At 58.8% G+C, this 23,112-nt stretch overlaps 11 protein-coding genes across 11 annotated transcripts in view; 4 read left to right on the forward strand and 7 right to left on the reverse strand.

Annotated features, from left to right (window-relative positions):
* Positions 1 to 112: 112 nt before the first annotated feature.
* On the forward strand, positions 113 to 832 carry SPRG_05298 (hypothetical protein). The gene is made up of 5 exons (XM_012343896.1): positions 113 to 157; positions 209 to 302; positions 349 to 409; positions 454 to 535; positions 582 to 832. The coding sequence occupies exons 1-5, from the start codon at positions 125 to 127 to the stop codon at positions 726 to 728; spliced, it is 417 nt and encodes a 138-aa protein (XP_012199286.1). The 5' UTR covers positions 113 to 124; the 3' UTR covers positions 729 to 832.
* SPRG_05299 (hypothetical protein) lies at positions 827 to 4,452 on the reverse strand (the record flags this gene model as incomplete). Its single annotated transcript, XM_012343897.1, has 15 exons — positions 827 to 1,539; positions 1,597 to 1,696; positions 1,744 to 1,871; positions 1,928 to 2,034; positions 2,078 to 2,378; positions 2,424 to 2,504; positions 2,556 to 2,595; positions 2,651 to 2,759; positions 2,811 to 3,022; positions 3,068 to 3,263; positions 3,306 to 3,423; positions 3,471 to 3,574; positions 3,622 to 3,784; positions 3,835 to 3,908; positions 3,954 to 4,452. 15 exons carry the CDS (start codon positions 4,450 to 4,452, stop codon positions 934 to 936), a joined length of 2,838 nt encoding a protein of 945 aa, XP_012199287.1. The 3' UTR covers positions 827 to 933.
* A 1,009-nt stretch (positions 4,453 to 5,461) lies between these two features.
* SPRG_05300 (hypothetical protein) lies at positions 5,462 to 6,129 on the reverse strand. The gene has a single exon (XM_012343898.1). The coding sequence runs from the start codon at positions 6,059 to 6,061 to the stop codon at positions 5,498 to 5,500; it is 564 nt and encodes a 187-aa protein (XP_012199288.1). The 5' UTR covers positions 6,062 to 6,129; the 3' UTR covers positions 5,462 to 5,497.
* A 205-nt stretch (positions 6,130 to 6,334) lies between these two features.
* SPRG_05301 (hypothetical protein) lies at positions 6,335 to 8,082 on the forward strand (the record flags this gene model as incomplete). The annotated part of the gene is made up of 6 exons (XM_012343899.1): positions 6,335 to 6,479; positions 6,527 to 6,742; positions 6,795 to 6,999; positions 7,053 to 7,107; positions 7,152 to 7,628; positions 7,683 to 8,082. Exons 1-6 carry the CDS (start codon positions 6,408 to 6,410, stop codon positions 8,080 to 8,082), a joined length of 1,425 nt encoding a protein of 474 aa, XP_012199289.1. The 5' UTR covers positions 6,335 to 6,407.
* A 33-nt stretch (positions 8,083 to 8,115) lies between these two features.
* On the reverse strand, positions 8,116 to 9,112 carry SPRG_05302 (hypothetical protein). Its single transcript, XM_012343900.1, has 6 exons — positions 8,869 to 9,112; positions 8,640 to 8,821; positions 8,492 to 8,588; positions 8,374 to 8,436; positions 8,274 to 8,327; positions 8,116 to 8,223 (listed from the first exon to the last, which is right to left on the reverse strand). Exons 1-6 carry the CDS (start codon positions 9,079 to 9,081, stop codon positions 8,146 to 8,148), a joined length of 687 nt encoding a protein of 228 aa, XP_012199290.1. The 5' UTR covers positions 9,082 to 9,112; the 3' UTR covers positions 8,116 to 8,145.
* An 83-nt stretch (positions 9,113 to 9,195) lies between these two features.
* On the forward strand, positions 9,196 to 10,320 carry SPRG_05303 (hypothetical protein). The gene has a single exon (XM_012343901.1). It carries the CDS (start codon positions 9,244 to 9,246, stop codon positions 10,279 to 10,281), a length of 1,038 nt encoding a protein of 345 aa, XP_012199291.1. The 5' UTR covers positions 9,196 to 9,243; the 3' UTR covers positions 10,282 to 10,320.
* Positions 10,321 to 10,990: 670 nt separating this feature from the next.
* Positions 10,991 to 11,899, reverse strand: SPRG_05304 (hypothetical protein). Its single transcript, XM_012343902.1, has one exon. It carries the CDS (start codon positions 11,841 to 11,843, stop codon positions 11,139 to 11,141), a length of 705 nt encoding a protein of 234 aa, XP_012199292.1. The 5' UTR covers positions 11,844 to 11,899; the 3' UTR covers positions 10,991 to 11,138.
* Positions 11,900 to 12,678: 779 nt separating this feature from the next.
* SPRG_05305 (hypothetical protein) lies at positions 12,679 to 17,932 on the reverse strand. Its single transcript, XM_012343903.1, has 5 exons — positions 15,676 to 17,932; positions 15,116 to 15,629; positions 14,266 to 15,071; positions 14,010 to 14,214; positions 12,679 to 13,958 (listed from the first exon to the last, which is right to left on the reverse strand). The coding sequence occupies exons 1-5, from the start codon at positions 17,878 to 17,880 to the stop codon at positions 12,712 to 12,714; spliced, it is 4,977 nt and encodes a 1,658-aa protein (XP_012199293.1). The 5' UTR covers positions 17,881 to 17,932; the 3' UTR covers positions 12,679 to 12,711.
* Positions 17,933 to 17,980: 48 nt separating this feature from the next.
* SPRG_05306 (hypothetical protein) lies at positions 17,981 to 18,955 on the reverse strand. Its single transcript, XM_012343904.1, has 7 exons — positions 18,740 to 18,955; positions 18,608 to 18,694; positions 18,500 to 18,563; positions 18,406 to 18,452; positions 18,270 to 18,362; positions 18,107 to 18,216; positions 17,981 to 18,055 (listed from the first exon to the last, which is right to left on the reverse strand). The coding sequence occupies exons 1-7, from the start codon at positions 18,945 to 18,947 to the stop codon at positions 18,002 to 18,004; spliced, it is 663 nt and encodes a 220-aa protein (XP_012199294.1). The 5' UTR covers positions 18,948 to 18,955; the 3' UTR covers positions 17,981 to 18,001.
* A 1,790-nt stretch (positions 18,956 to 20,745) lies between these two features.
* SPRG_05307 (hypothetical protein) lies at positions 20,746 to 21,867 on the forward strand. The gene has a single exon (XM_012343905.1). The coding sequence runs from the start codon at positions 20,893 to 20,895 to the stop codon at positions 21,811 to 21,813; it is 921 nt and encodes a 306-aa protein (XP_012199295.1). The 5' UTR covers positions 20,746 to 20,892; the 3' UTR covers positions 21,814 to 21,867.
* A 715-nt stretch (positions 21,868 to 22,582) lies between these two features.
* The window catches only part of SPRG_19861 (hypothetical protein), a gene marked incomplete at both ends in the record, with an annotated part of 962 nt that continues 432 nt past the window's right edge, over positions 22,583 to 23,112 (reverse strand). Inside the window, 3 exons of the mRNA XM_012343978.1 lie at positions 22,583 to 22,735; positions 22,791 to 22,880; positions 22,931 to 23,053. Coding sequence (XP_012199368.1) covers positions 22,583 to 22,735; positions 22,791 to 22,880; positions 22,931 to 23,053 — 366 coding nt within the window. The remainder of the gene's footprint in view (positions 22,736 to 22,790; positions 22,881 to 22,930; positions 23,054 to 23,112) is intronic.

Genomic DNA, 23,112 nt, shown 5'->3' on the forward strand with positions numbered 1-23,112 from the left:
ACGGGAATTGACCGTCGACTTTCGGTTTTTCCACGACTCTGGAATGCGTGTTATAAAGTCCATTGCACAGCGTTATGCTGTGTTATAACGTGCTTTCCATTTTGCCTTTAAGTTGACTGCTGCGATGATCTGCTGCGTCGCGATCGTCGGCGCCAACGTACGCTCCATGAAGCGCGGTCGACCGTCTCCTCATGGCGCTTCCGCCTAGAACAACCCGCTCTTCGTCCGGTCCTTTGACGAGGACGACGACCTCTCCTTCCACTACATCGTCCACATCTCGCTCGACATCATCGAGGAGAAAGGTGCGTGCTGCGGAATCGCAGCGTGGGGGCTCCAGCATGTGACTAGTGAAAATCTCCAAGGACGACATGTACCTCGGCTTCCTCGGGCCCGTCGAAGACTTCCGCGTGTACGATGCCTCGCGATCCGCCGTCTCATGCCCCTGCGCCGTAGGTACGGCTACGTGACCAACACGCTCGTCAAGCTGGTCGTTGTCGTCCAAGACGCGCCCATCAAGGAGTCGGAGATGCGAGTGGTAGGCGCGAGATGGCTGGTACGAGGCGAATATGGTATCTGCGTAGCTCTTTGCCGAGCTGCACAAGCTGTACGTAAACGCCATGTCCAACCCGTTCGCGATCATTGGCGAGCGCATTACGTCCGAGAAGTTTGAGAGCAAGGTGTATAACCTCATTCTGCAGCACAACCACACGATCGAAGCGACGCGTTAAACAAGCAACGTTTTACTCGTCTCCATTGCCTCGAGCAGCAACGCTGGGTGAGCAACCTCCGTCGGTGGCACACCCATACTATGGCAACGCAAGAAGCATGCCCGTCGAATTGCTTCTTAGTAGTCTTCGAGCTGGAGCGACGCAGAGGCCGACTGCTTGGCGCGGCGCGGCGGCGCCATGCCGCAGCCTTCGCACCACTCGGACGTCATCGCGTTGTGCAGAGTGCAACGCGGGCAGGCCCACATGGGAATTTCGCCTTCTTCCAGCCCGTCGTCCGATTCGGGGATGCGCGGCAGCGTCGACTTTGGTGGCGACCACCAGCCAGACGGTGCTGGTGCCGACGATTTTCGGGCAGGTGCCGGAGTCTCAGCACCATTCTCGTCGTCATCGTCCTCGCCATCCGGTGTCTGTGCGACGTCGCCGTCGCTGTCGTCCGAGAGCACCTTGCGCGACTTCTTTGGTTGCGATCGGTTCGCTTGCCGCACGGCGGCCGCCTCTGGAAGAGACGCGAGGAATTGGACCTCGCCGTCGCTGCCGCTCTCTGTGCTGTCGCTCTTTCCGTCGTCGTCGTCGTCGTCCACAATGACAACGTCGTCCTCGCTGAGGCTCGATCGGCGCTTGCGCTTGGACGTCGAGGGCACGTCGTCAAATTCGACCTCGTCGTCGTCTTCCGTGTCGCTCGACGCGGCGGCTTTTTTGGCGGCGGCCTTGAGCACGTTTTCTTCGTCGATCGCTTGCTTTTTTCTCGATCGCGCTGCTCTTGGGCTTGGAAGAGGTCCCAGTCGACGCGGCAGCTAAAGACAAAGCTGACCTACAACAACCAATCAATCCGATACTATCAAATATCTGGTTGGAGGCAGTGGCGTACAAGGTCCGAGCCGGCTTGGGCGTCGCGCATGATATCGTCGGCGACGGTCTCGTACGAGTAGTGATGATTCCAATTGTTCAAGTCTTCTTCGGCTGGCATGCTACGCCACACACGGTTCGCTCTCATCGCATTGGAATGCGCACGTACTCGATTTGCGGGCGCGTCAACAGCTTCTTGTTCTCTTCGAGGACCAACTCGTCTGCATTCGGGCAGCGGCGGCACTTGAGCTGGTCGTGCGTGTCCGAGTCGGTGTTTTCCATAAAGACAAAGAGTTTCTACGACGGTCGGTTCCATGGGCCATGGACTACATGGAGACAGTAATACAACAAACCTTAAGGTCCTTGGTCGAGAGCGAGTTGACCTCTTCCTTGTCGTCGACGATGCTCTGGAGACCTTCCTTGGAGAGCTGGCGCTGAAAGATCTTTTCTTCCAGCGTGCCTACCCACAGAGATGAGTCCTAGCGTCACGTAGACTCGTCTACCAGTCGCGACGAAGCGGTAGATGAAGCACTGCTTCTTTTGCCCTTCACGCCAAATACGCGCCGCCGCTTGCTTGTCCGTCGCGGGGTTCCAATCCGGATCAAAGAGCACGAGACGGTTGGCGCCAATCAAATTTAAGCCGCATCCGCCAGCTTTGCTCGAGAGGAGGAACGCAAACGAGTTGGTCTTGGGGTCGTTGAAAACATCGACGAGCTTCTTGCGCTTCGAGGCGGACGTTGACCCGTCCAAGCGCACGGCAGGCAGACCGCGCTCCCGACAGAGCGCCGTGATGACATCCAGCGTCTATGTTCTTTTGGTTGGGAGGCTTCGACGCATAGTACGCAATACCTGGGTGTAGTTGGACACGATGACGATGCGATCGGTCGTCTTCTTGCGCATCTCGTGCATGAGCTTGTCGAGCACTTGAAACTAATAGCGCGGAAGGGCATTGTACCGTTATCAGACAGGGCAGTCATGTACCTTGCCAGACCACTCGGGATGACAGGACCGATGCCGGTGGCTACCGAAAACAACGTATGAGCGTGTGTGCTCCAGCATGGCACATCGTTCCGTACTCGTCATGCGGGAGGAAGGCAGCACACTCTTCAAAACCGGGTGCGATCGTCGTCTTGCCATTGCTCATGTCGATGATCAAATTCGGATGATTGCAGAGCTTCTTGAGTGCTACGAGCATGCAACCCATCAATTTCTCTGTTTATGAGCAACGCAACCTACCCGTGATGGACGGCAAGATGCGCGAGCTCTTCTTCGTCATCATCGCATGGAACGCGTTCGAGTGCAGAAAATGCGAGTACATGTTGCGCTGCACGTGCGATAGCTTGCAGCACACAACTTGGGTGAGCTTGGGCGGCAAGTGTTTTGCATTCAGCGCGTTCGTGCGGCGCAAGATGAATTGGTTGACGATTTCGCACATTTCACCCGAGCATCTACGCGACGCCGTAAGCATCGTATATGACGTTGTCGCGACATACCGTTGCGCCCACTCGCGCTCGCCTTGGGTGCAATCAGGTTCGCGGCCGACCAAGATCGGACCCAGAAAGCGCCGACGAAACTCGCGCGGATCCCCGAGAATGTTGGGGTTGGTGAAGTCGACCATTGCGTAGAACTCTTCGAGATCGTTCTGCATCGGCGTCCCCGAGAGCAAAATACGGCGCTTGCACGGCAGTGCTACTCGGACGTCTCAGGAAAGAGCTTCGACGAGGCGGATACCGTTGAGGGCTTGGTTGATCTGCGAGTTGGCATTCTTGAGCCGATGCGCTTCGTCGCAAATGAGGAGCTCGCATGCTTGGGGCTCGTTGACGAACTTCTCGGCGTGCATACGGAACGTCTAGAGAATGTGCTAAGACTCCAAACCACCGCGAGAGATGGACGTACCTCGTACGAGATGATGAGGACTTTGGCCGCCATGCTCTTGTTGGCGCGCTTGCTGCCGTTGATGAACGACATGATGCCACTTATAACGTTTTCGCGCCCCGATTCTAGCCAGGAATGGTAAGATGACACTGGTGGGAAAGGCGCCAAGCACCAAAGAGGGCGACGGTCTTGATGCGGCCTTGGAGCCACTTGATGATCTCGTCGTCCCAGTTCTTGACGAGCGACGTGGGGCATACGACAATTGCGCGGTTGATCGTCGGGATCGTTGGGCCTTGCATGCTCGTGCACAAGAGCGTGTACATGATCGTAATACTCTAATGCATACCATGCATATGCGGAACTCGCTCCCGGCAAGAATATATACCTGCAGCGTCTTCCCGAGACCCATGTCGTCAGCCAAGATGCAGCCGTTGCCCTCAAAGCCGCGGATTCCCGAGACTGCATGACGTCTATGAGGCAAAGAATAGGGCGGCATGGACGTACCGCAGTCAAACATGAACTGGACGCCCTCGCGCTGATGCGGCCGGAGCCACTTGCCGATGACCATCGGGACAACGACCTGGACTTCTTGGTCGTTGACCATGCCGGTCCAGAGCACGACGGGCTCTGGCGGCTTTTCGTCGGCGGCCTTGGGAGCTTCGTCCACGGGCGCTGGCGCCGCGTCCGCAACGTCGTCCATGACCACGTCGACTTCGGGAAGCTTCTTGAACGGCGCGACGGGCATCGAGCCGAAGCGGCGACGCGACCCGAGGGTCTTGGTCGCCAAGAGTCGGTCGCTCTCGGACGTTCGGATGTTCTCACAGGGTGACTTGAACGGCTTGTAGAGCGCGTCGAGGTCCCGCGCCGGGTTGACGAAGGAGAGGAAGGGCAGGTTCTTGATGACCATGCCCCCGGACTCGTACCCGTCGGGCTGCCGGTCATCTTGCTTCCCCGGCGGCTTGAACTGCGCCGGCCCCCGCGCGCGGGGCTTCATGCGTAGCATTGTCTTCTTGCTGCTTCGAGCCCGCGAAACCCAACCGTGGAGTTTCGCGCCGAAGTTCCACCCCAACTTCGAACGTGAGTGTTGGTGGCCAATCGTGAGTGCGTGTCACCCCTTGGATCTCAACAAGGTTGGTACTTCCTTGATTACCAGTACACCTCCAGCATCAATGACTTGGCTATATCTGTGCACGGCTCCGACAAAGTACGTGCGAAGTACTCTGCTGCGAGTTGTTTCTCTGTCGTGGCGGCGCCTGTCGATTGCGCCGTGCGAGGAAGCACCGAGCGAGGCCTTGGAGCTTGCAGGCCATCGCGTTCGCCCATAGCATGTCGGTCTCGTAGGAGGCAAGGCGGACGCGGAGCTGCGCGATGCGCCGATCACAGCCGAGGTGGGTCGCATAAAGGCGGGTTTGCTTCTGCGCCGTGTACCACAGTTGGATCTGCCGGGCCGCGCGCTCTTGTCGCCGTCGAAGGACAGCCTCGTTCGGCATAAAGACGGCAAGCGTGAGGCTCCGAGCCTCGGCCTTGCGCGCAACAATGTCGGCAACGGCTGCTACGTGTCGTGTTGGCCGAGACGGATCACTCGGCACCGGCATCATCGAGCGCCAGCGTCGGCACGCACGTTGAATCGAGCGAGCGGCCATGTTTTCTCGGACGCGGTAGAGCTTCGCGGCCACAAGTATGCGGCCAAGCGCGGCGATACGCAGCCAGCAACAAGCACCATTTGATGTCGTCGCGGGTTTCTTGGCCGGGCGGTCCGCAGAGCAGCTGACTGCGCGACGTAGCGCTCTGCTAGGTCCCACGGCTCGCCTTTTCAGTGCGACGACTTGAGTCGTGGCTGCAAGCTCGGGTTCTCGCAGAGTGTTGAGGTCGACCTCGCGTGCATCGATCGCAAATAGGGGCAAAGACGCGCCATTGCTTGCTGCGCACGTTGCGAGGACTTTGGCCAAGATACCTATGGGCGCGACCGCCTCCATGCGCGTGGTCGACGGCGAGCTAAAAATAATCCTGATGCGATTAGAAAGCCAACAAAAAGAGTCGGTAACTAGCTATTTGTCGGAAGGATCGATGTGTGGCTCGGCCATTGGCGTGTCCGGGCGCGACGCCTGGACGAGGAAGACGTCAGCGTCGACATCCGGGGACGAGAGGCAGTGAACGGTTTTGCGCAAAAGCACGTGGCGCTGGTTTGGCACCGGCGTGTACTCGTAAATGGCACCTTGCTCGTACTTGGCTGCTAATGCTAACACTACCTCTCGGGTCGAGGCCACAGCGCGGGTATCGTCGACGGGGCAAGCGACGACGAACCCGGGCTCGCGCCACTTCTCGGAGAAGCCAAAGAAAGGCGCGACCCAAAAGCCGGGCGCCAGAGGCAGCGACCGAATGTCGGCGATCAGTGCCTTGTGCGCGCGATCGTTGTCGTCGTCGGATGCGCGAAGGCCCATGGGGTTCCACGCCATGATGGCAAAGAGGTGCGAGGCCAAGACAGAATCGGGGTACGCGACGGCGCCTTCGCTGGCCGCACCTGGGCGGTTGTAGATGACGCCAGCATGGCCCGGGACGTCGATCCATGCGTCGTAGGACGCGGCCCATGCAGCATGCAGTGCGCTTTCCATGGTTCGTCGGTGGATTCGAAAATGCTGTCGTTCGTCGCACCCATCCGACGCCAGCCGGCGAGTGGGCGATGTCAACGTCGCTGCCATCGATGGTATGCCATAGCGCCGTGCTGCTAGGATGGTGCTAGGGTGGTGCTAGGATGTTCCTTGAGGCTTTTGCAGGCGCATGCGAGGCCGCGTCAGCGCCGCCTTTGTCGCGGCCGCGAGTTGCGTGCATCAAGCCGTGGGCCGAAACGTCATTATTCCCTCGATACTAGCACTCTGGGTATCCGGATAGCTTGTGTGGTGGTTTGGCTCAATATACAACTTTGTATAGCGCCGACACGTCGCAACGAAGGAGGCGGTCATGAGCGTCCTGGACCCGTCGAAGGACAAGCTGGCATACTTCAAGGACAACATACAGACGGCAGAGGACCAGGTTCGCTGGCCGCCATGGGGCGGGGCTCATGCGCCTCCTCTGCGTAGGAAGAGTTTGATGCGAGCCAATACTACTACAACCGGCAGGACGGGTTCTTCAAGCAGAGCCCAGGCATGGGAGGTACGCCTCGGGAACGCAAGCGGTGCAAGCTCAGTTGTTGTCGTGCAATAGGTGACCCGAGCCAAGCGGGCTTGCAGATGGGCATGCAGCCGGGCGTCTACCCTGGCTACAGCAGCGGCGCTGCCCAGCCGCAAATGGCGTCGGTACACTCCTTCACCCTTGATGGCACGAGCGCGGGCATTGACGTCAGCGTAGTTCCTAGCGGCGACGTCAACCGGCATCGGTATGGGCTCCATGGGGATGGCCGGTATGGGCATGGGCGGCATGGCTGGCATGGGCATGGGCAGCGCCGTAAGAAGCGTACCACCGACGACGCCGACAGCGTCGGGTTTGATGGACAACTACCTGGCGTCGCGCATCGCCGAGCCGGCTACGACTCCCATCACCATGGCCACCAAAGGTATACACTGCACTTTTCGCCCACGATCTGACGCATGACGTGGCTGCCTCTAGTGCGGACATTCGAAAAGTCACCCGACATGTCGGAGTTTCCGGCATTGACTGCGCGGTAGGTCGTGCGGCTCGCCTATCGCGTCTCACATGGACGCGTAGGAGTAGCTCGGTCGATGAAAACTCGCCTGCGTTTCGGCAAAACTCTGAGTTTGTGATTCAAAAAGAGGACTTTCCGGCGCTCTCGTCGTTTGGCGCCGAGGGTCGACCGACGGAGAAGGCTGCGAACCAAGGCATGTCATCGTCGAACGACGCGATGCTGCAGCGCACGAGCCAGCCGTCGACAAGCAGCACGTCATCGTCCATTGGGTCCCGCTCGGGCACGCACGTGAACGCGACCTTTGCCAACGTCGGCGGTTTCCAGTCGGCCAACAACCTCGCGGTCAACTCGTTCCCGCCGCTGCACGCAAACGACGCCAAGCCGCACCCGTCGTCGCGACCGTCGTCGTCGTCGTCGGAAGAAACGTCGCGCTTTGGCCTCCTCGGCATGCTGCACGTCATACGCGCGACCGACCCGGAACGCAACGTGGCGCAGGGCTGCGACCTCACGTCGCTGGGCCTCAACCTCAACTCGTCCGAGTACGCACCTTCATCTTCATCGTATCGGAGATGTTTATCTGGGGCGTGGAGTAGACCGCTGCACCCGACGTTTGCTTCGCCGTGGTCAGACACGCCGTGTACAAAGGAGCCGCAGTACACGCTGCCACTTTGCTATTACAACCAGCCGCCCGTGCTCAAGACGTCGCACCTCTCCAAGTTTCAGCTTGAGACGCTCTTTTACATCTTTTACTCGATGCCCAAGGACGTCGTGCAAGCGTACGCAGCCCAGGAGCTCTACCTGCGTGAGTGGCGCTACCACATGGACCTCAAGCTCTGGTTCAAGCGACAGCAGAGCGAGTCGGCGGCGCTGCAGTACATATACTTTGACATCAACACGTGGGAGCGGCGTCTCTTTGGCGGCAACCCGAGCGCGGTCAGCGCCGGCTTTATGACCGACGACGACGTCCGAGTCAAGTTTACCCCGACGCCGTAGGCTGCTAGAATGCGACGAGTAGATCTTTGAAGACGCAAGACGGACGCTGTATTAATGCGACGATCACGTATTCAACGACCGCAGCAGCTGCTCCTTCTCGACCCACGCGGCGCGTTCGCTCGCATACGCCTTGTCCATCATCTAGGCATGTGTACGTCTCCGCCGTCATCAGCAATAGTCGCAGTGCGCACCCGCATTTCAAAGCGAACGTCGGCGAGGTCAGTCTCGAGGGCCGCCACCGTGGCCTACGCAGCACTTTTCATTCTTCGATTCGATGTGGGCACATAGTACGAGGAGGGCGGCCTTGGCATTCGATTCGGCGTCGAGTTGCGCCTTGAGCTGCCCTACGTGGCGCTACGACAATCCGAAGACGAGGATGAAGTAGCGAGCTGCAGTAGGTGCGGCGTACGTCTTTGGCTGCAACCTTGAGGTTGTGCTTTGCGTGCAACTGCTGCTTTTGTTGACTGGCGAGCGCCTCGCTCGCTTTGAGGCGCTTCTTGAGCTCCCTAATACATGGCCCCAACGTTATCGGATGCGACTATAAGAAAGCCACGCACGCATTTTCGCGCTGGAGCTGGCTCACGACGAGTTGCATTTCGGCGCGGACGCGCGTGACGTCGATCTGCGAGTACGCCTTCTCGATGACCGTCTTGCCTGGTGCGCCGCGTGGCCGACAGCCCGACACGTGCCGTGGGGCGCCGCTGCGACGAACGTTCTCGTCGTACTGCTCGATCGACTCCTACGCCATGGAATTAACCCGAGCGCGAACCAAGGAAGACGGTGTACGGGCGACGACGTCGATGAGCCAGTGTGTGCCGGGTCGTCGTTGTCGGCAATCGCGTAAAAGTCGAGGTCGTTGATCTCGCCAAGCGACGGCGGGCCCCGGGGCGCAGTCTCGGTAGCCACCTCGAGACCCACGAGCTTGAGCGCAAAGGCTTCGGTCTCGGCCTCGAGCCAAAGCGCGTCGAGCGGCTGCGGCTCCAAGGACCGCCGGTACATGGTTCGTCGCCTTTTCCCGCAACGGTTTTGGCGTTGGCGTAACCCCCATCATGGTAGACGAGCCGCCATGATGCTTGCGCGCTGCCACGTATCATCGTCCACACACCACCCACTGTTCAAGTTCCAATCGACCACAACAATCGACAACAACAACTACTCACAATGCACCTCCGCTACCTGCTTCTTCTTCTCTCGGGCGCGACGCTTGGCCTCGCCTGCTCACGTCTCAGCGATGCCTCGAACCCAATGAACCGAACGCTCTCCGATGTACCGTATATGGACGCGATATCGCTCCGTACAAGCTACGACAGGTGTCTTGGGTCCGTCGACATCACGGCGCTCATGAACGGGCTGCTTGGCGCCGCGACGGCTGAGCCCACGTGTCAGCGCGCGATCGCCGACCTCGTGCCGATGTACTCCGAATATATATGGACATCCAGTGGCAGCTCCGGCGACGGGTCTGCTATGGACGACGCACTCGATTTTACAAACGCCAAGGCGCAGAAGCTCTGCACAACGCTCCTCAACGTCGTCCCGTGCCTCGAAAAGGCGATCGTGCCCTTCGTGCTAAAGACGATCAATGCCGGCGGCTGCTGCACTGCCGCACTCAGTGATCTGGCGACGGACTTTGGCGCGCCAATCGACGTCGTCGTTGCGACGCTCGTGCGGGATCTGGGCAATGTGTTGTGCTCGACGCAGTCGCCCGGTTTTTTCAACCAAGGCAACCAGACGTGTGCGTATGCATTAGCCCAGAGCGTGCTCCACGCAGCGGTACCAGTCGGTCGCCTCGTCGAGGCCGTCGCTCAGTTGCCGACGAGTGAGGCGTGCAAGGCTCTTGTCGCCAATGCTCCGTTCCAGATGACGCAGTGGCGTGCGATGACGCCCCTCTTTACGGCGCCGTACTTGCCGTCGACGTGCGTCCAACCAATTGACGCGCTCATTAGCGGGGTCGCCCGCTGGCCTTGGATCCAGACCACGGATATGTCGAAAATGCTAAGCGCTAGCAGCTGCCTCTCGAATCCAGAGGAGGCGTCTCAGTGCTTGCATCTCGCGAGCGGGTTTGCGAGCACGTGCACGTACACAACGTCGCTCCAGCTCTTCACGCAGGCGTTGGCTCCGACAAAGTCGTCGTCGTCCGGAAGTACTACGGTGTCGTCTGTCGCCCTCATCATTCTCTCGATCCTCTACTTTTACTTGTAAACCCTAAACTGCGAGATATATACAAAACTGTATAAGACCTGATTGGTCGATTTTCACGATCCGGCGACATTCGCCTGCCTGCGGCGTGGCTACTAGGTGGCCCCTCGTAGATACGAATTACGCATGTTTGCTAGAAACAATCCAGAGTCTGGACTCGTTCGTCTGTGTCGATGGACGACGAATGCAACCGACTCTGTGTATGATGGGGAGAGGGCCGCGACAAGTTGGCGTAGGGAGTTTGGAATGCCCAGTGGGCAGTCCAATCACATTTGCTATATCGACGTGGGGGTGCCCCCTCTGCATTGGTGACGCAGCTTAGGACGACGCTCCACCGTTGATGCGATGCTATGTGAGCGTTCAAGTCCACTTGCGCCAGTGCACTAGATCCGAAACGAACTCTCTACGGTGCAAGGGCGCTGCTAGGGCGTGAGCACCCGGTCACGTGAACTCATCCACTGACACGGTCAAGAGGCAGCAGCATGAGCATTCCATGAAAATGTCTTCAGTCGCTTGCCGTACGACGAGGTGTTGCCTCCAACGCCGCCATACGACCAGAGTGGACCCAATCCGTGGGCTTGACCGCTGCCAGGTCGGAGACCCGCCAATGCGATTGGTCGGCAGCCGACCTATCGCGTGCGCGGATCGCGTATCCATGTCAAACGGAGGTGCGATCTTCGACATCGATGGGTCGATGGTGCAATCGGTCAAGTTGGGCGTAGTAAGGGAAGTCACTATATTGTTGAGAGTTTAACTAAATAATATCCACCTCCAAAACCTTGCACGCATGACGGCGCGCGCGGTAGATATGCAGCAACACGAAGGTACTTGTGAGCGGAACGGATAGGGGCACGCAACGATTACTCGTCGTCGTCTTCGTCTTCCTCCTCTTCTTCTTCTTCCTCGACTTCTTCGACTTCCTCGACCTCTTCTTCCTCATCCTCGTCGTCGTGGGCCGTGAGCGAGAGCTTGTAGGCCGCCATCTTCTCGCCGTACTTCTCCTTGGCCTCAGCGGCCATCTTGTTGTACTTGGTGCGCTTCTTCTCAGGGAGCGCGCGCCACATCTCGGCCAGCAAACTCGCAATCTCCGTGATCTTCTTGCCCGGGTGCTGCTCGCGCGTCGCGGGGCGATGCTCGTCGCAAAAGTAAAAGTAGGCCGAGAGGGCGCGCTTGGGTGCGTTCGGGTCCTTCTTCTTGCGCGTGCCCTTGACCTTGCCGCCCTGGTTCTCGTACGCCGGGTCGGGGAGGTAGTCTTCCTTCTCGCGGAGGTAGCGTGCCTTGTCGTCCTCGGCCTTGGCCGTGAACTTCTTCTTGTCGTTGTCGCTCAGCGATGCCCAGCGGCGGCCAATCTCGGACGAGATCTGGAGGAACGTGAGCTCCGGCATCTCTTCCTTGACGATCTCGCGGATGTACGACGAGAAGAACATGAAGGCCGTGAGCGCGCGCTTCGGGGCGTTCGGGTCCTTCTTCTTGCGCGGCTTGCGCGTGCTCGTGGAGGCGGCGACGGCCGAGGCCTTGGCCTTGCTCGACTCCTTCCGGGGCTTGGCGGCAGCAGCGCGACCCATGGCTTCTGCTGTGCTGTGGGTCTGGATTTGGAAAATGACCTCCGAGCTTGAAGGCTCCACATACAAACATCAAGTCAAATCGAACTGCGGTTTGAATGTCGAGCTTGAAACAGCCCAAGCTTCAAAAACAGGCCGCTATACAAAGATCAAGAGAGAGCGTTGGAGCTTCTCCAAGCCGGGCTCCATTGCGCCAATCAGATGCGACGCTGGCTCGAGTGACGGCTTCTCATTGGTGGAATTCGGTCGCAAAAGGAAGTGAGCTTGAGAGGTATGGGGAAAAAAACGATCGAACTCGCCACTTTAAGCTGGGGCATACAAAACCCAAGATATTTGGGCCCGCACATGTGCGCTTGCTACAGGGATAGGTGTCGAGCCGAAGAACCTCGCACCTTGCTTTTGAAATTCCTGCGTCATTGTTTTGTATTGAGCGCTTGTTGTATTTAAACAACAACATTTTAGTACCAAAGCGCCAATGTGTAAATAAAATAATGACATGGCCAGCATTGAATCCATCGGGGTGGTATTTTTATTTCGTCCGATTCAATCTTTTTTTAATTATGTGTAACACCGTGCGTCACGGCGCTATTTTTATTGCTCGCGTATTAAAATAAACCTTGCATGATTGGACCGTTGCAACTTCAATGTTGCGACGACACCACCGACTAACTAACGACGACGTGGCATTCCCAGGGCGACAAGTGCCCACCCAATGCATCATGTACCGCCACCGACTAACTATTAATAGCGTTGATGCAGTGGCGGGATCACCATTCCATCAAGCCCGTCCATGATGCAGCTCCATTTCGCTCGACGCAACGTTGCTTGTGGTCGCAATAATGTACAAGACGCTGGCATTTACTCGAGCTCGCTAGGAATCTTGGCGCATCGACTGAATGAGTTTGCCCCAGTTGAGGAACCATAGCTCTTCCTCGGTCAACAGCGCCGTGTAGTGCTTGGTCCATGTCTCGATCGCGGCTGCACAGTACGCACGGTACGCGTTGTACGTGCTGTCGCGCCCGAGAACGGCGGCGCGGTGGGCTTCGGTCAAGTACGCGACCATGGCGCCGTTGCCGTCGACGACTTCTGCTGCAAACACTTTTCCCTTCGTGTCTTCTTGGACGGCAAGCGGTATTTCAAAGGCCGCGACGATCGGGAGGCCGGGCCACGCCCGCTTGGGAAAGCGCTGCGTCTCCTTGGCCGCGTCGAGCACTTTGCGCTCGTCGATCGAGAGCGCCGCCGCGAGCGGATCGCCATGCTCGACTTTGCGCAGTGCTTTCCGCAGCCGCTTGAGCGACTTGCGCTTCTTCTCTTCTTCGTCGCCGTCCTCGTCTTTGGCGAGGTCGTCGGGCATGACGCACGAGTCGAGGATCTCCATGAGCGAGACAAACGCGGCCAAGAGCCGCTTATGGACGACGCGAGCGTTCCCAATGTGCTCTTCGAGAACGCTCCAACGCACGTTGCGGATCGCAGCTTGGACTTGGAGCGTCCGCGCCGCCTCTTTGGCACAGAGCGCTTCGACGGCGGCGACGCGGTTGGGACTGCACAAGTCGGGCGTCAGCGAGCTCTTGTGCCTCTGCTTCTGCGCCTCCCAGTCCGCGCGCTCGGCCTCGAACGCTGTTACGAGCCCATGCACTTTGGCTTCGACGGCGGCCTTGGCGCGCGCGACAATGTTGTCCAGCGCGACGGCCGGCGCGACGGCGAGCACGGCAGCGAACGCCTTGACTTGACCTTTGAACGCCTTGATTTGCGCGTGGACATAGATAGTCGCCTTGCTCTTCTGATCGGCGAGGTACTCTTTGAGTGTGTCGGGCACACCGTCGGGCGGGAGCTCCATCGCTTTGCCTTCGGCCTGGAAGAGGCTCTTCGTGTCCGCGATGCACTGCGCCTCAAACTGCACGGTCCACTCCATAAAGGTCTTGATGTCGGCGATGGCTTCATGGCGGACGTCGGTGTCGTACTTGGTCGTCGCCTCGAGGTCGTCCGGCACTTTGCGCGGCGCGACTTGCATTTTGTTCTTGAGCACGCCGAGGTAGAGGCCGCGTGTGTACATGATGTGCCGGAGCTCCAAAATAACCGACCGAAGTTGTCGCACGAGGTTGCTCGGCGCATGGGGTCCTGCATTGGGAGGACTGGTATACTGGTGTTGATTTATCGCAAGCATGGTACCTTTGAGCGCGCACTCTCTGGATGTGGTCATCACCCTGAGGGTCGATAGAAGACTCTCGATCGAGCGCGCCATCTCGTCGGACCGACTCATCTCAGAGCGCAGACGCTCTTGGGCGTTGCGCCGCGGCATGCCATACTTTTGGCCAAGGCCTTCCTTGATCGAAAGGTTCTGAATGCAAGCTTGGTACCGTGTCTTGAACGTCGCCTACGACGTCGCCGCTGAGATCTTATTGTCTTCTTAGAAGAAGATGGGTACGAGGAGCGACAGGATGCCTTGTTCGAGGCCCTCGAGCGCATCAATCATCTCTTTACGGTGCGCGACAGCCTTCTGAATCGTCGCTTCTGTCTCGCCCACGAGGCTCTGGACGTACTTGACCTCGTCGGGGTGGTAGTCGCAGCCAGAGATGACCTCGACCGAGTTCAAATCGGGAAAAATGTGGTGCGAACAAGTCGTGACCAGCTCGCGACACATGGCCGCCAGCGCCGCCGGCTCGTCGGTCAGATAGACCCGCATCTTGGTGCTTAAAATATTGGCCCACGCGCTCTTGAACTCGACGTACGTCGTCTTGGACCGACTCTCGAGGCCTTGCAGCGCCGCAAGACTGGTCTGCATGAGCAGCTGCGCTTGCAGGCCGAGCAAAATATTCTCTTGGTTGCGCACACACGCGAGGGCGGACTCGTGCAGCTCCAAGAAGGCGCTCTCTTGCAACGTAAGCTTCTTGAGAATGTTTTTGATGTGCCGCCCGTGGCGCTGCCGGTGGCTCACGAGCTCGCCTGCGCGCGGCTGGTAGATCTGGACGTCAGTGCGGCCTTTACGCGGCCAATGCATGCGCAAGCACTCTTCGAGAAGGAACGCGTATTCTTCAACGTGCGCATCAGCGTCGCATTTGGCGCTCTGAACGTGCAGCTTGCTCTTGGACTCGAACGACGCGAGCATGGCGTTGCGGAGCTGCTCCAGGAGGCTCAAGAGGTACGGCTTGGGCACTGTCAAGACGACGATCACGTCGCCGAGGGCCGGTACATTGGCCACTGCCGGCGCCACAAGCTCGGACGAGACCGCGTCTACATACTCGTTTACACAAGGAGTTGTCTTGCAGAACGCGTACCGTGGATCATCGCCGTATCGTCGTCAGTGTTCACGGCATCCGGCGCCGCGTCCACATCGTCGTCCGACGGCTCTTCGCCCGGCAAGAGAATCTTGTGCGCTAAAATGAACTCCAAGAGCTCGTCTGACGAGCACACGCGCGCCTCTTTCTTTGGTTTGACGGCGGGCGTCGCGGGCTTGGTTGGCGCCGAGACGGTCGCGCCGGTCCCCGCTTCCATGGCTGGCTCGGGCACAGCACGTCCTGGCGTCACCAGCTCCTTCTTTCCGTTGCGCGGGGTCGGGCCGGGCGGGACCTCGACCACGGGCGCCGGTGGTTCAGGCTCGATCACGGCGGCTGCCACTGGCTCCGGGTCGTTGATCGCGCGCTCGATGCACTCGGCACTCACTAGCGCATCAATGTCCGTCTCGTCGTCGTGCGTTGCCGACACAACGCCAAAGTGGCTGCTGAGCATATTGCGGTACAGTGCCGCTTGACGGGTGATCGCGATCGGGTGGTTGGTCGACGCCAGCGTCACCTACACGACTCCTCTCAAGACCCCAAGGACGTATACCGATACGTACCTTTTTGTTGTACTTGCGGTACTCGTCGTCGATGCGCTCCAAAAGGCCCAGGCAGTTGGCAAACTCGGCTTCGAGCGCGGCTTCGTCCGGCGCATGGCGCAGCGCCGACCGGCGCGCGCTAAACGCTTCTTCAAGCGCCGCGACGTTGTCTTCATGCGACTCTTTCAACGTGTCGAGGAGGTCGAGAACCGTCAAGTTGACGACGCGCGTGCGCTCTTCGTACGCCTCGAGGCACGTCACTGCCTTGTGCACAAAGCGTGTCACACGGTCGCACGACAGATGCAACGTCGTTGTCTGCGCCTCGAGGCCCGCGCCGACCAGCGTCAACAGCGCTTTCATTTCCGCCTCGCGGAGGGCAATGAGGCCGTCGCACTCGGTTGCGACGATCGCGTCGACGACGTCGTTGGCATGCCCCTGCACGCGGAGGGCGTCGAGAATGACTGCGAGCAGCGACTGGACGGTCGGCGGTAGGTCGGACGCGTACACTAACGTGCCGAGCCGGCGCTGCGCCTTGCGGATGCCCTGAATGTCGATGATCTGGAACGCGTCGAGCCCAATGCTCTTGGACTTGGACGCGGCCGAGCCTGGCGGGTCGGATGCTATGGTTGCAGCGTGGGTGCTGCTGGCGTCACTGGAGTTCTCTTGCATGAGAATGTCGAGACGCTTGGCGATTTCTTCCAGCTCCGACTGCAACATCGGATGGAGCCCTTGGATCGCGGCGAGGCTCACGGTTTGCGCGTGTACGAGCGGTAGAATACTTAGTATTTCGTTCTTGGGCGCCTTCCGGAGCCGCTCGAGGGTACCTTGCAGCGTCTTGCGCTCGTTGCTCTTGCCTTGCGCGTCTAAAATGCTCTCGAGCGGCAGTGCGTGCACGAGGAGGCCGACCCGCGGCTCGAGCGCGGCGACGTTGGCTTGGTAGATCATCTCAGGGGACGCCAAGCGCTCTTCAATCGACGCAAGCTCGCTCCGGAGCCCGCCCGCGATGCGAAAGAAGTCGTCGAGGTCCTTATTACCGAGGAAAGCCGCGAGCTGCGCGGCGTGTTGGCCGAGACAGCCCTCATCCGCCTTGGCACCCACGCGGTGGCATGTGGCGCGAAGCTGCTCGCGGAGGCCGACGGCGTCGGCAACGATGGACGCTTGGCAGCGGAAGAGCATGTCAAAGTACGTCGCATTGCGCTCTTCCTCCTTCTTGTACATCTCGGCAAAAGATACGACGAGCTTCTGGATCGCGTCGGACGGCAGATTCGCGCCGTGTTGGTCGAGCTGCTGGAGCAGTAGCAGCCGCTCGTTCTCGTGCACGAGGCGCTGGGCGTCGCGTAGCTGGCTCAGAATCGCATGCAGTGACGGCGGCGCCATGTACAGCGGCGACGTCAGTGTCGTTTGAAAGACCTCGATCGCGTGGTCGTGGTTGAGCGCGCGCCAGTTGCGCTCGCAGTCCTCCCACGCGGTCCGGATGTCGACGAACTTGTGCACGTCTTCCTTGAGCAGGCGGCTGAGGAGGTGCGCGTGCGACCGCCGATTCGTAATCAAAACGATGTTGAGCTCGTGCGCCTCAACTTCGATGAGCCGCTCGACTTCGGGCGGCAGCACGTACGCGGCCGCGACGCAGGTTTCGGTGAGCTTGCGCAGCTCAGCGCCGACGAGCTCGGACCGCGATTGCTCAATGGCTTCGAGCGACTCGCCAAAGGATACGATCGTGAGCGTTCGCTGGATCCAGAGCTGTTCGAGAGCCCGCCATGCATCGTCGACGAGGTCGTGGGACGCAGCGATGAGCCACGGCTTGCTTCGCAGCCGGCCAAAGTGCTCGTCCGTCGTCGTCTTGACGACGAGAAGGTCGTCCTTGATGGTGTCGCTAATGCGGAGGATGTCGCCTTCGAGCTGCTCGCTAATGGTCTTGAGCTGGACTTGGTAGAGCGCCTGCGCCGCCGTGTGCCGCTCGCGCCGTCGCATCGCGTTGGCCTGGATCTTGTCGTTCTTCTTCTCTGCCGGCGCCTCGGACGTCGTGCTGCGCTGGTGATAAAGCTCGCGGACTTCGGTGACCATGTCTTCTTCGGTCACACCGCGGTGCTCGATGCGGTACGAGCGCATGTCGGCATCGGAAATGTTGAGCGCCTTGAAGGCCTTGGACACTTCCTTCTTGTGGTACTCGCGCGGCTTGTGCAAGGACGTAAGCAGCGCTTGCTCGGCCGTGAACTTGGGGTCCATCCTTACGCCAAGGCCATGCGACCGTTCAAAACGCAATCTCAATCTCAATTTGTGTGAAACGCATACGACAAAATGTAGATAACTGCAATATGTCGTTGACTAGTACTCGATTACTCTATCTCTATGCTTCGATCCACCACGACGAGAGACCAAGACCGTCTTCGTCGATCGTACCCTACGCAGAAGCATCGTCATCATCCGCCAACGTCAGCCAGCTAGCACGCACGATGATCTGCATGGCCGACGGCTTCGGGTCGTGCTCCGACAAGTCGACGCTCGACGACCGGCGGCGCGACGACGCACTGTCGGCGGCCTCGGTGACCGTCGCTTGGATGCCTATGCGTGGTCATGAGGCGCGCAGTTCAAGGCTAAATGCTGTCTGCATATACCCTTGGCGGTCTTGGTCACACGCGTAAAGTTGATGTTGGTGACGCGGAAGCGGACCTCTTCGTGGAGGTACATGTAGTACGGGTCTTGCTCGTCTACAATGAACGCGTGAGCCTCGCTCGCCGTTGCGCGATCCACCTTCTTTGCCGGGAAACTTCCATTCCCAGAGCCGCTCGTTCTTGTCGCTACAAGAGGCGTCGTCAGCGTAGAGTTTTGCGCTTGAAGTACGCACAAGAAGGACGGCGTCTGCATCGCGTACGACGGAATGATAATGTCTTGGACAAAGTCCATCGAGACTACGCGCGATGAGCCATGTTGCATCTCCAGGTTGCGTGCCTACCGCGAATGTGCTCCTCGGTGCAGCTAATGATCTTGCCCTTCAAGACTTCGCCGATGAACGGCTGGAAGACGACCATGCGGAAGACGACTAGCAGGCGCCGTCACCAAGCATGCATCATGGGCCATGGCCTACCTTCGGTGTGCGACGTGCCATCGGACGGGTGGATGTAGGCGTCGCCGATCTCGATGAAGTCGTAGAGCGTGATGCAGAGGCCAACGTCCGCGATGACCTTGTTGGCGTACTTGCGGTCGATCTCTTCCGTGAGCACGCTCGAGTAGTCGGTCCCGAAGAGCTCGGGCGCGATCTGGATGACGTCGGCGATCCGGCACAAGACAAACATCGCGCGGCCAAAGTTTTTTTTCGTTTTATTGGTGGATATTCTTATGCCTCCGACAACGCATACCTGGACGAAATGGATTGTCGTTGGTACCTCTCATACTCGATATATGGCCTACGACGATTGGCGGAAACGAAACGGCGCGATCTTTGACGGCGGGTTTGCCGCTAGCGCCAAAGGCTTTCGAAGCCGATACCGAGCAGATCGAGTTGTACATCGTGGCTGTCGAGCGGAAGAGCACAGGCAACAGTCCACAGCACACTCTGTTCCGGAGACCTGGTGTAGAGAAGACAGATCTTGGTACGCTTCTACGCTGGGGCAACACGTTTAGACAGCTACAAAAAGACACGTGCTCGTGGATGATGCACACGCCAAAGACGTTGTATGGGGGCTATTGCATGTTGGGGCCATCGAATGCCTGGACAGGGTCGTCAGGTGCTAAATTCTTCAAGCGTGCATTAGCTCGAGCTCTGCTTGGATGGGCTGTGTGGCACCAGTGCGGGCAAATGCCTCGAGCCTACACTTGGAGCTGATGTTGTCGTATGGGTTGTGGGGAAATTACCACGGACTCCGTTTCCATAGGCAAGTCGCGTCGATGACGGCATCCATTCTCGCACATCACATCATGGGTAAACAAACGCCTTTGGTATGCTATTAATACCTGGGATCGGCACTGGGTCACGTGCTATCACCAACGCTTGAACACTTGACGCTAGCACCCCATGAGCGACTGCTTGAAACGCCACAGCTAGCACATCTCGCAATGCGTTTGAGCCCTCCGGACTCTCAGGTGGAACCTTCAGTTGATCTACCAGTCATAGCAGAAGATTGATGTATCGACCCTTTTCGGTACTAGTAGGTCGCGACGAGCTCAGACGATTTTGACGGACCACGTGCCTCAAGTGGGTGCGAGATCGCACGATATACCAAAAGCCGACTGCGGCGTTACCGGTAGCTTGGCGAGATGCGCTCCGGAAGCTCACAAAATCCTGCACTCTTTACTTCAACTCTGCAGTGGACAACCGTGACGGTAGTGGTCTTCACCAACCTGCGTCCTTGACCTGTTCGAGGCTCTCCTGACCGCACGTGGACCAGGCGTCGGAACGGCATGTGTTGTGAGATGGAGCGCTTCAACACTTCAAAGCTTCTCGAGCGCGTCCCTTTGTGCCCCTTGGCAAAGTCGGGGTAGGGCTCTCGCCGTTCCCCAGCTTTGAATGGCCAAGAGCCTGCCACGCCACGCGTGTCGTCGATTACAAATTGCACTGCACCCACTGCAACGCGGTTCATTTCCCACGGAACGCCCCGGCGGCTAATTGTTGACACCTCTCTCAGCCTGTCTTGCCCAGCACCCGACTTTCGACTGGCTAAGCTTTCTACTTCTGCCTTATACCGTGAATCTAGTCGGCAACGACGCTTGCATCTGCGGTCCCTTTTCGAATCCCAAGGGCGGCTCGAGACGGTTGTGGGAAATCTCCGGTGGTCGGATGACGCACGGTGGCGCGTCGCAGATGCACACTTTCCCGTTGATTTTCGGAAAAGTGCCGGATTTTTCAAAAACACGGGGGTTTTGCCCTTCACCACGTGGCTATCCGTAGACTCAAGCTGAATGCGATTGTGATTGGCGGATGCGAGATTGCACTTGCCACGTCGCTGTTGTCGATCCTCTTCGCAGGTGCAAGCACCAATCACAGCAGCGGGATGCAGCACGCAGCCAATCAGATGCAACTGCTCGTTTCGTAAGCAGTATACACAGCGCCATCGCTATCCGGACACTCCGAACTGATTGCAAATTTGTATCGACGCTCGTTGTGTTTCAAGCGCAGCGCGAGCAACCATTGGCAGAGAGCTCCATGGCTGGGTGAGGTGGCATGTCGCGAGACGATCTCTCTCTTCCTTGTCATCGTCGTCAGTTTGCCTTTGTCCTCGAAGCCACCGCACCCCCTCCACCATGGCCACTGCCCAGATCCCTGCCATTAAGACCTCGACGCCGGTCCTCGCTGCCACGGAGGAGCGCAAGGTCTCCAAGACCATGAAGACCATCGGCGGTATGGCCGGTGGCTTCGTCGAGGCCTGCGCGCTGCAGCCTCTCGATACGGTTAAGACTCGCCTCCAGCTCTCGGGCACGAAGGACGGTGCCGTCAAGATCGCCCGCACCATCGTTGCCGAGGAAGGTGTGGCCGCGCTCTACAAGGGCCTCTCGCCCTTCGTTGCCCACTTGGTCATCAAGTACGCGCTCCGCTTCTCGACCAACGAGTTCTACCGCGGCCTCCTTGCCGATAAGGACGGCAAGGTCTCCAAGGTCGGTGGCTTCGTCGCCGGCGCCGGTGCCGGTATCACGGAAGCCGTTATGATTGTGACGCCGTTCGAAGTCGTCAAGACGCGTCTCCAACAGCAGAAGGGCTCGACGAACCTCAAGTACAAGGGCCCGATCCACGCCGCGCAGACGATCTTCAAGGAGGAGGGCGCCGCCGCGCTCTGGAAGGGCTGCGTGCCCACGATGACCCGCCAGGGTCTCAACCAGTGCTTCCTCTTCGGCTCGTACGACATGCTCAAGCACGCCATGTGGGGTCTCTCGCGCGACGACAAGATCTCGTCGCACCAGGCCCTCGTGACGGGTATGGTTGCCGGTATGCTCGGCCCCGTCTTCAACACGCCGGTGGATGTCGCCAAGACGCGCCTCATGGCGCAGGCCAACAAGATCGGCGAGGCTGCTCGCTACAACGGCATGGTCCACTGCATCAAGACCGTGTACAAGGAGGAAGGTGCTGGTGCGCTCTACCGCGGCCTCGTCCCGCGCATGGCTCGCGTCGCGCCTGGCCAGGGTATCACGTTTGCTGTCATGGAGCTCGTCTGCCGCAACTTTGCCTAAGCGCTCGCTGCTAGTTTTAATTGAAATAGAATGTATGGTTATGATGGTACGAGGCAGCTCCTCCGCACGTGATGCATTTGTCTACAGTGGGACACGACTCAATCCGCGAATTCGCGAAGGTGGTCGGTCCCATCTGGCGTCGTCACATGGACACACGCAGCTACTATGTGATGAGGGCTCCTAGGGCCTTAGAGCTCTCATCGCACAGTAGCTGGGCCCTGGACCAAGGCCCAGCTGCTCGTTTGTTGATCTGCCGCTGAAGACCAACCTGAAGATAGGCTCCAAGGATTACCGAATCCTGCACGGAGCATCAAATTCGCGAGGTTCCAAAGGGTCAAGAGCAGAGTTACCAACAGTGTAGTTGCAAGAGGTATTTCGCCGATGCCGGCACGAGCCATGAGATGTGAGAGCGAAGGGCGTTTTCTGCAAGCCACGAGACAAGCGGCTCGAGGCTAGGCATCCTCAAGAGGACCCTTGCCCGTCCTACTGCAATTCCACAAGCTAACGATCGCTGGCGTGCACAAGTTGGCTGCATACTGCGCGCCTTTGGTTTTATATGACGGAACTCTTTGGCTGCTCCGGCCACGGAGCAAGGGGCCTTGGTAGGCTCGCGCGAGGATGGCGAATGGCGACTGCGACAAGCATCGGTGTCTGTACTGGCTAAGAGCTCGGATGGGGTTGCAATGACAACACGGCGACAGAATTCAAGACGATGCGGCTCGTTACGAAAAGAGATGGATCTACTACCCGCGCGGACGGTGAGGCTGCGTTAATACTTAAAGAACAAGCCCGTGTCAGGCCGTTCTTCGACCTTCTGCTGGAAGCCCAGCTCGCCGACCGTGTCCATGATCTTGCGGTTCTCCTTCTCGAGTTCGATCTGGGCAAACGTCTTGGCGTTCTCGCCGGCATGGACTTCCGACAGCTAGAATCGTCGACGATGAGAACGCCAATGGTACATGGAGAACTTGATGTTCTACCTGGACATAGTCCAACGAGCACTGCTTGATGAACTCAATTTCATCCGACGTCAAGTCGCGGACGGGGCGAGCGGGGATGCCCGACCACAGCTACAAGATCGCGTCAGGATGCAACGCCAAGTGTCGGCAACAGCACAAACCTGGCCAGCAGGGACCTTCTTGCCCATGGTAACGATGGACCCGGCCGTGATGATCGAGTTCTCGCCGACCTCGGCACCGTCGAGGACCTGCGCGCTCGTGCCAATGATGCACTGGTTGCTGATCTTGCAGGCGTGGATGACAGCCGAGGGGCCAATCGTGACGTTGTTGCCGATAATGGTCG

Source organism: Saprolegnia parasitica (assembly GCF_000151545.1).
Source record: "Saprolegnia parasitica CBS 223.65 unplaced genomic scaffold supercont2.15, whole genome shotgun sequence".
NCBI classification, from domain to species: Eukaryota; Oomycota; class Saprolegniomycetes; order Saprolegniales; family Saprolegniaceae; genus Saprolegnia; species Saprolegnia parasitica.

Coding starts and splice junctions, on each gene's coding strand:
- SPRG_05302 (XM_012343900.1), bottom strand. CDS start 9,081: ATGTACCGGCGGTCCTTGGAGCCGCAGCCGCTCGACGCGCTTTGGCTC. Junction 8,437..8,491: donor TCAAGGTTGCAGCCAAAGAC/GTACGCCGCACC, acceptor GGATTGTCGTAG/CGCCACGTAGGGCAGCTCAA. Junction 8,224..8,273: donor ACGTTCGCTTTGAAATGCGG/GTGCGCACTGCG, acceptor ACACATGCCTAG/ATGATGGACAAGGCGTATGC.
- SPRG_05300 (XM_012343898.1), bottom strand. CDS start 6,061: ATGGAAAGCGCACTGCATGCTGCATGGGCCGCGTCCTACGACGCATGG.
- SPRG_05304 (XM_012343902.1), bottom strand. CDS start 11,843: ATGGGTCGCGCTGCTGCCGCCAAGCCCCGGAAGGAGTCGAGCAAGGCC.
- SPRG_05303 (XM_012343901.1), top strand. CDS start 9,244: ATGCACCTCCGCTACCTGCTTCTTCTTCTCTCGGGCGCGACGCTTGGC.
- SPRG_05306 (XM_012343904.1), bottom strand. CDS start 18,947: ATGTTTGTCTTGTGCCGGATCGCCGACGTCATCCAGATCGCGCCCGAG. Junction 18,564..18,607: donor CACCGAGGAGCACATTCGCG/GTAGGCACGCAA, acceptor CATCGCGCGTAG/TCTCGATGGACTTTGTCCAA. Junction 18,363..18,405: donor GAAGTTTCCCGGCAAAGAAG/GTGGATCGCGCA, acceptor CGTTCATTGTAG/ACGAGCAAGACCCGTACTAC.
- SPRG_05305 (XM_012343903.1), bottom strand. CDS start 17,880: ATGGACCCCAAGTTCACGGCCGAGCAAGCGCTGCTTACGTCCTTGCAC. Junction 15,630..15,675: donor ACCGCAAGTACAACAAAAAG/GTACGTATCGGT, acceptor GGAGTCGTGTAG/GTGACGCTGGCGTCGACCAA. Junction 13,959..14,009: donor CAGAGAGTGCGCGCTCAAAG/GTACCATGCTTG, acceptor CTCCCAATGCAG/GACCCCATGCGCCGAGCAAC.
- SPRG_05307 (XM_012343905.1), top strand. CDS start 20,893: ATGGCCACTGCCCAGATCCCTGCCATTAAGACCTCGACGCCGGTCCTC.
- SPRG_05298 (XM_012343896.1), top strand. CDS start 125: ATGATCTGCTGCGTCGCGATCGTCGGCGCCAAC. Junction 303..348: donor CGACATCATCGAGGAGAAAG/GTGCGTGCTGCG, acceptor GCATGTGACTAG/TGAAAATCTCCAAGGACGAC. Junction 536..581: donor AGGAGTCGGAGATGCGAGTG/GTAGGCGCGAGA, acceptor GTATCTGCGTAG/CTCTTTGCCGAGCTGCACAA.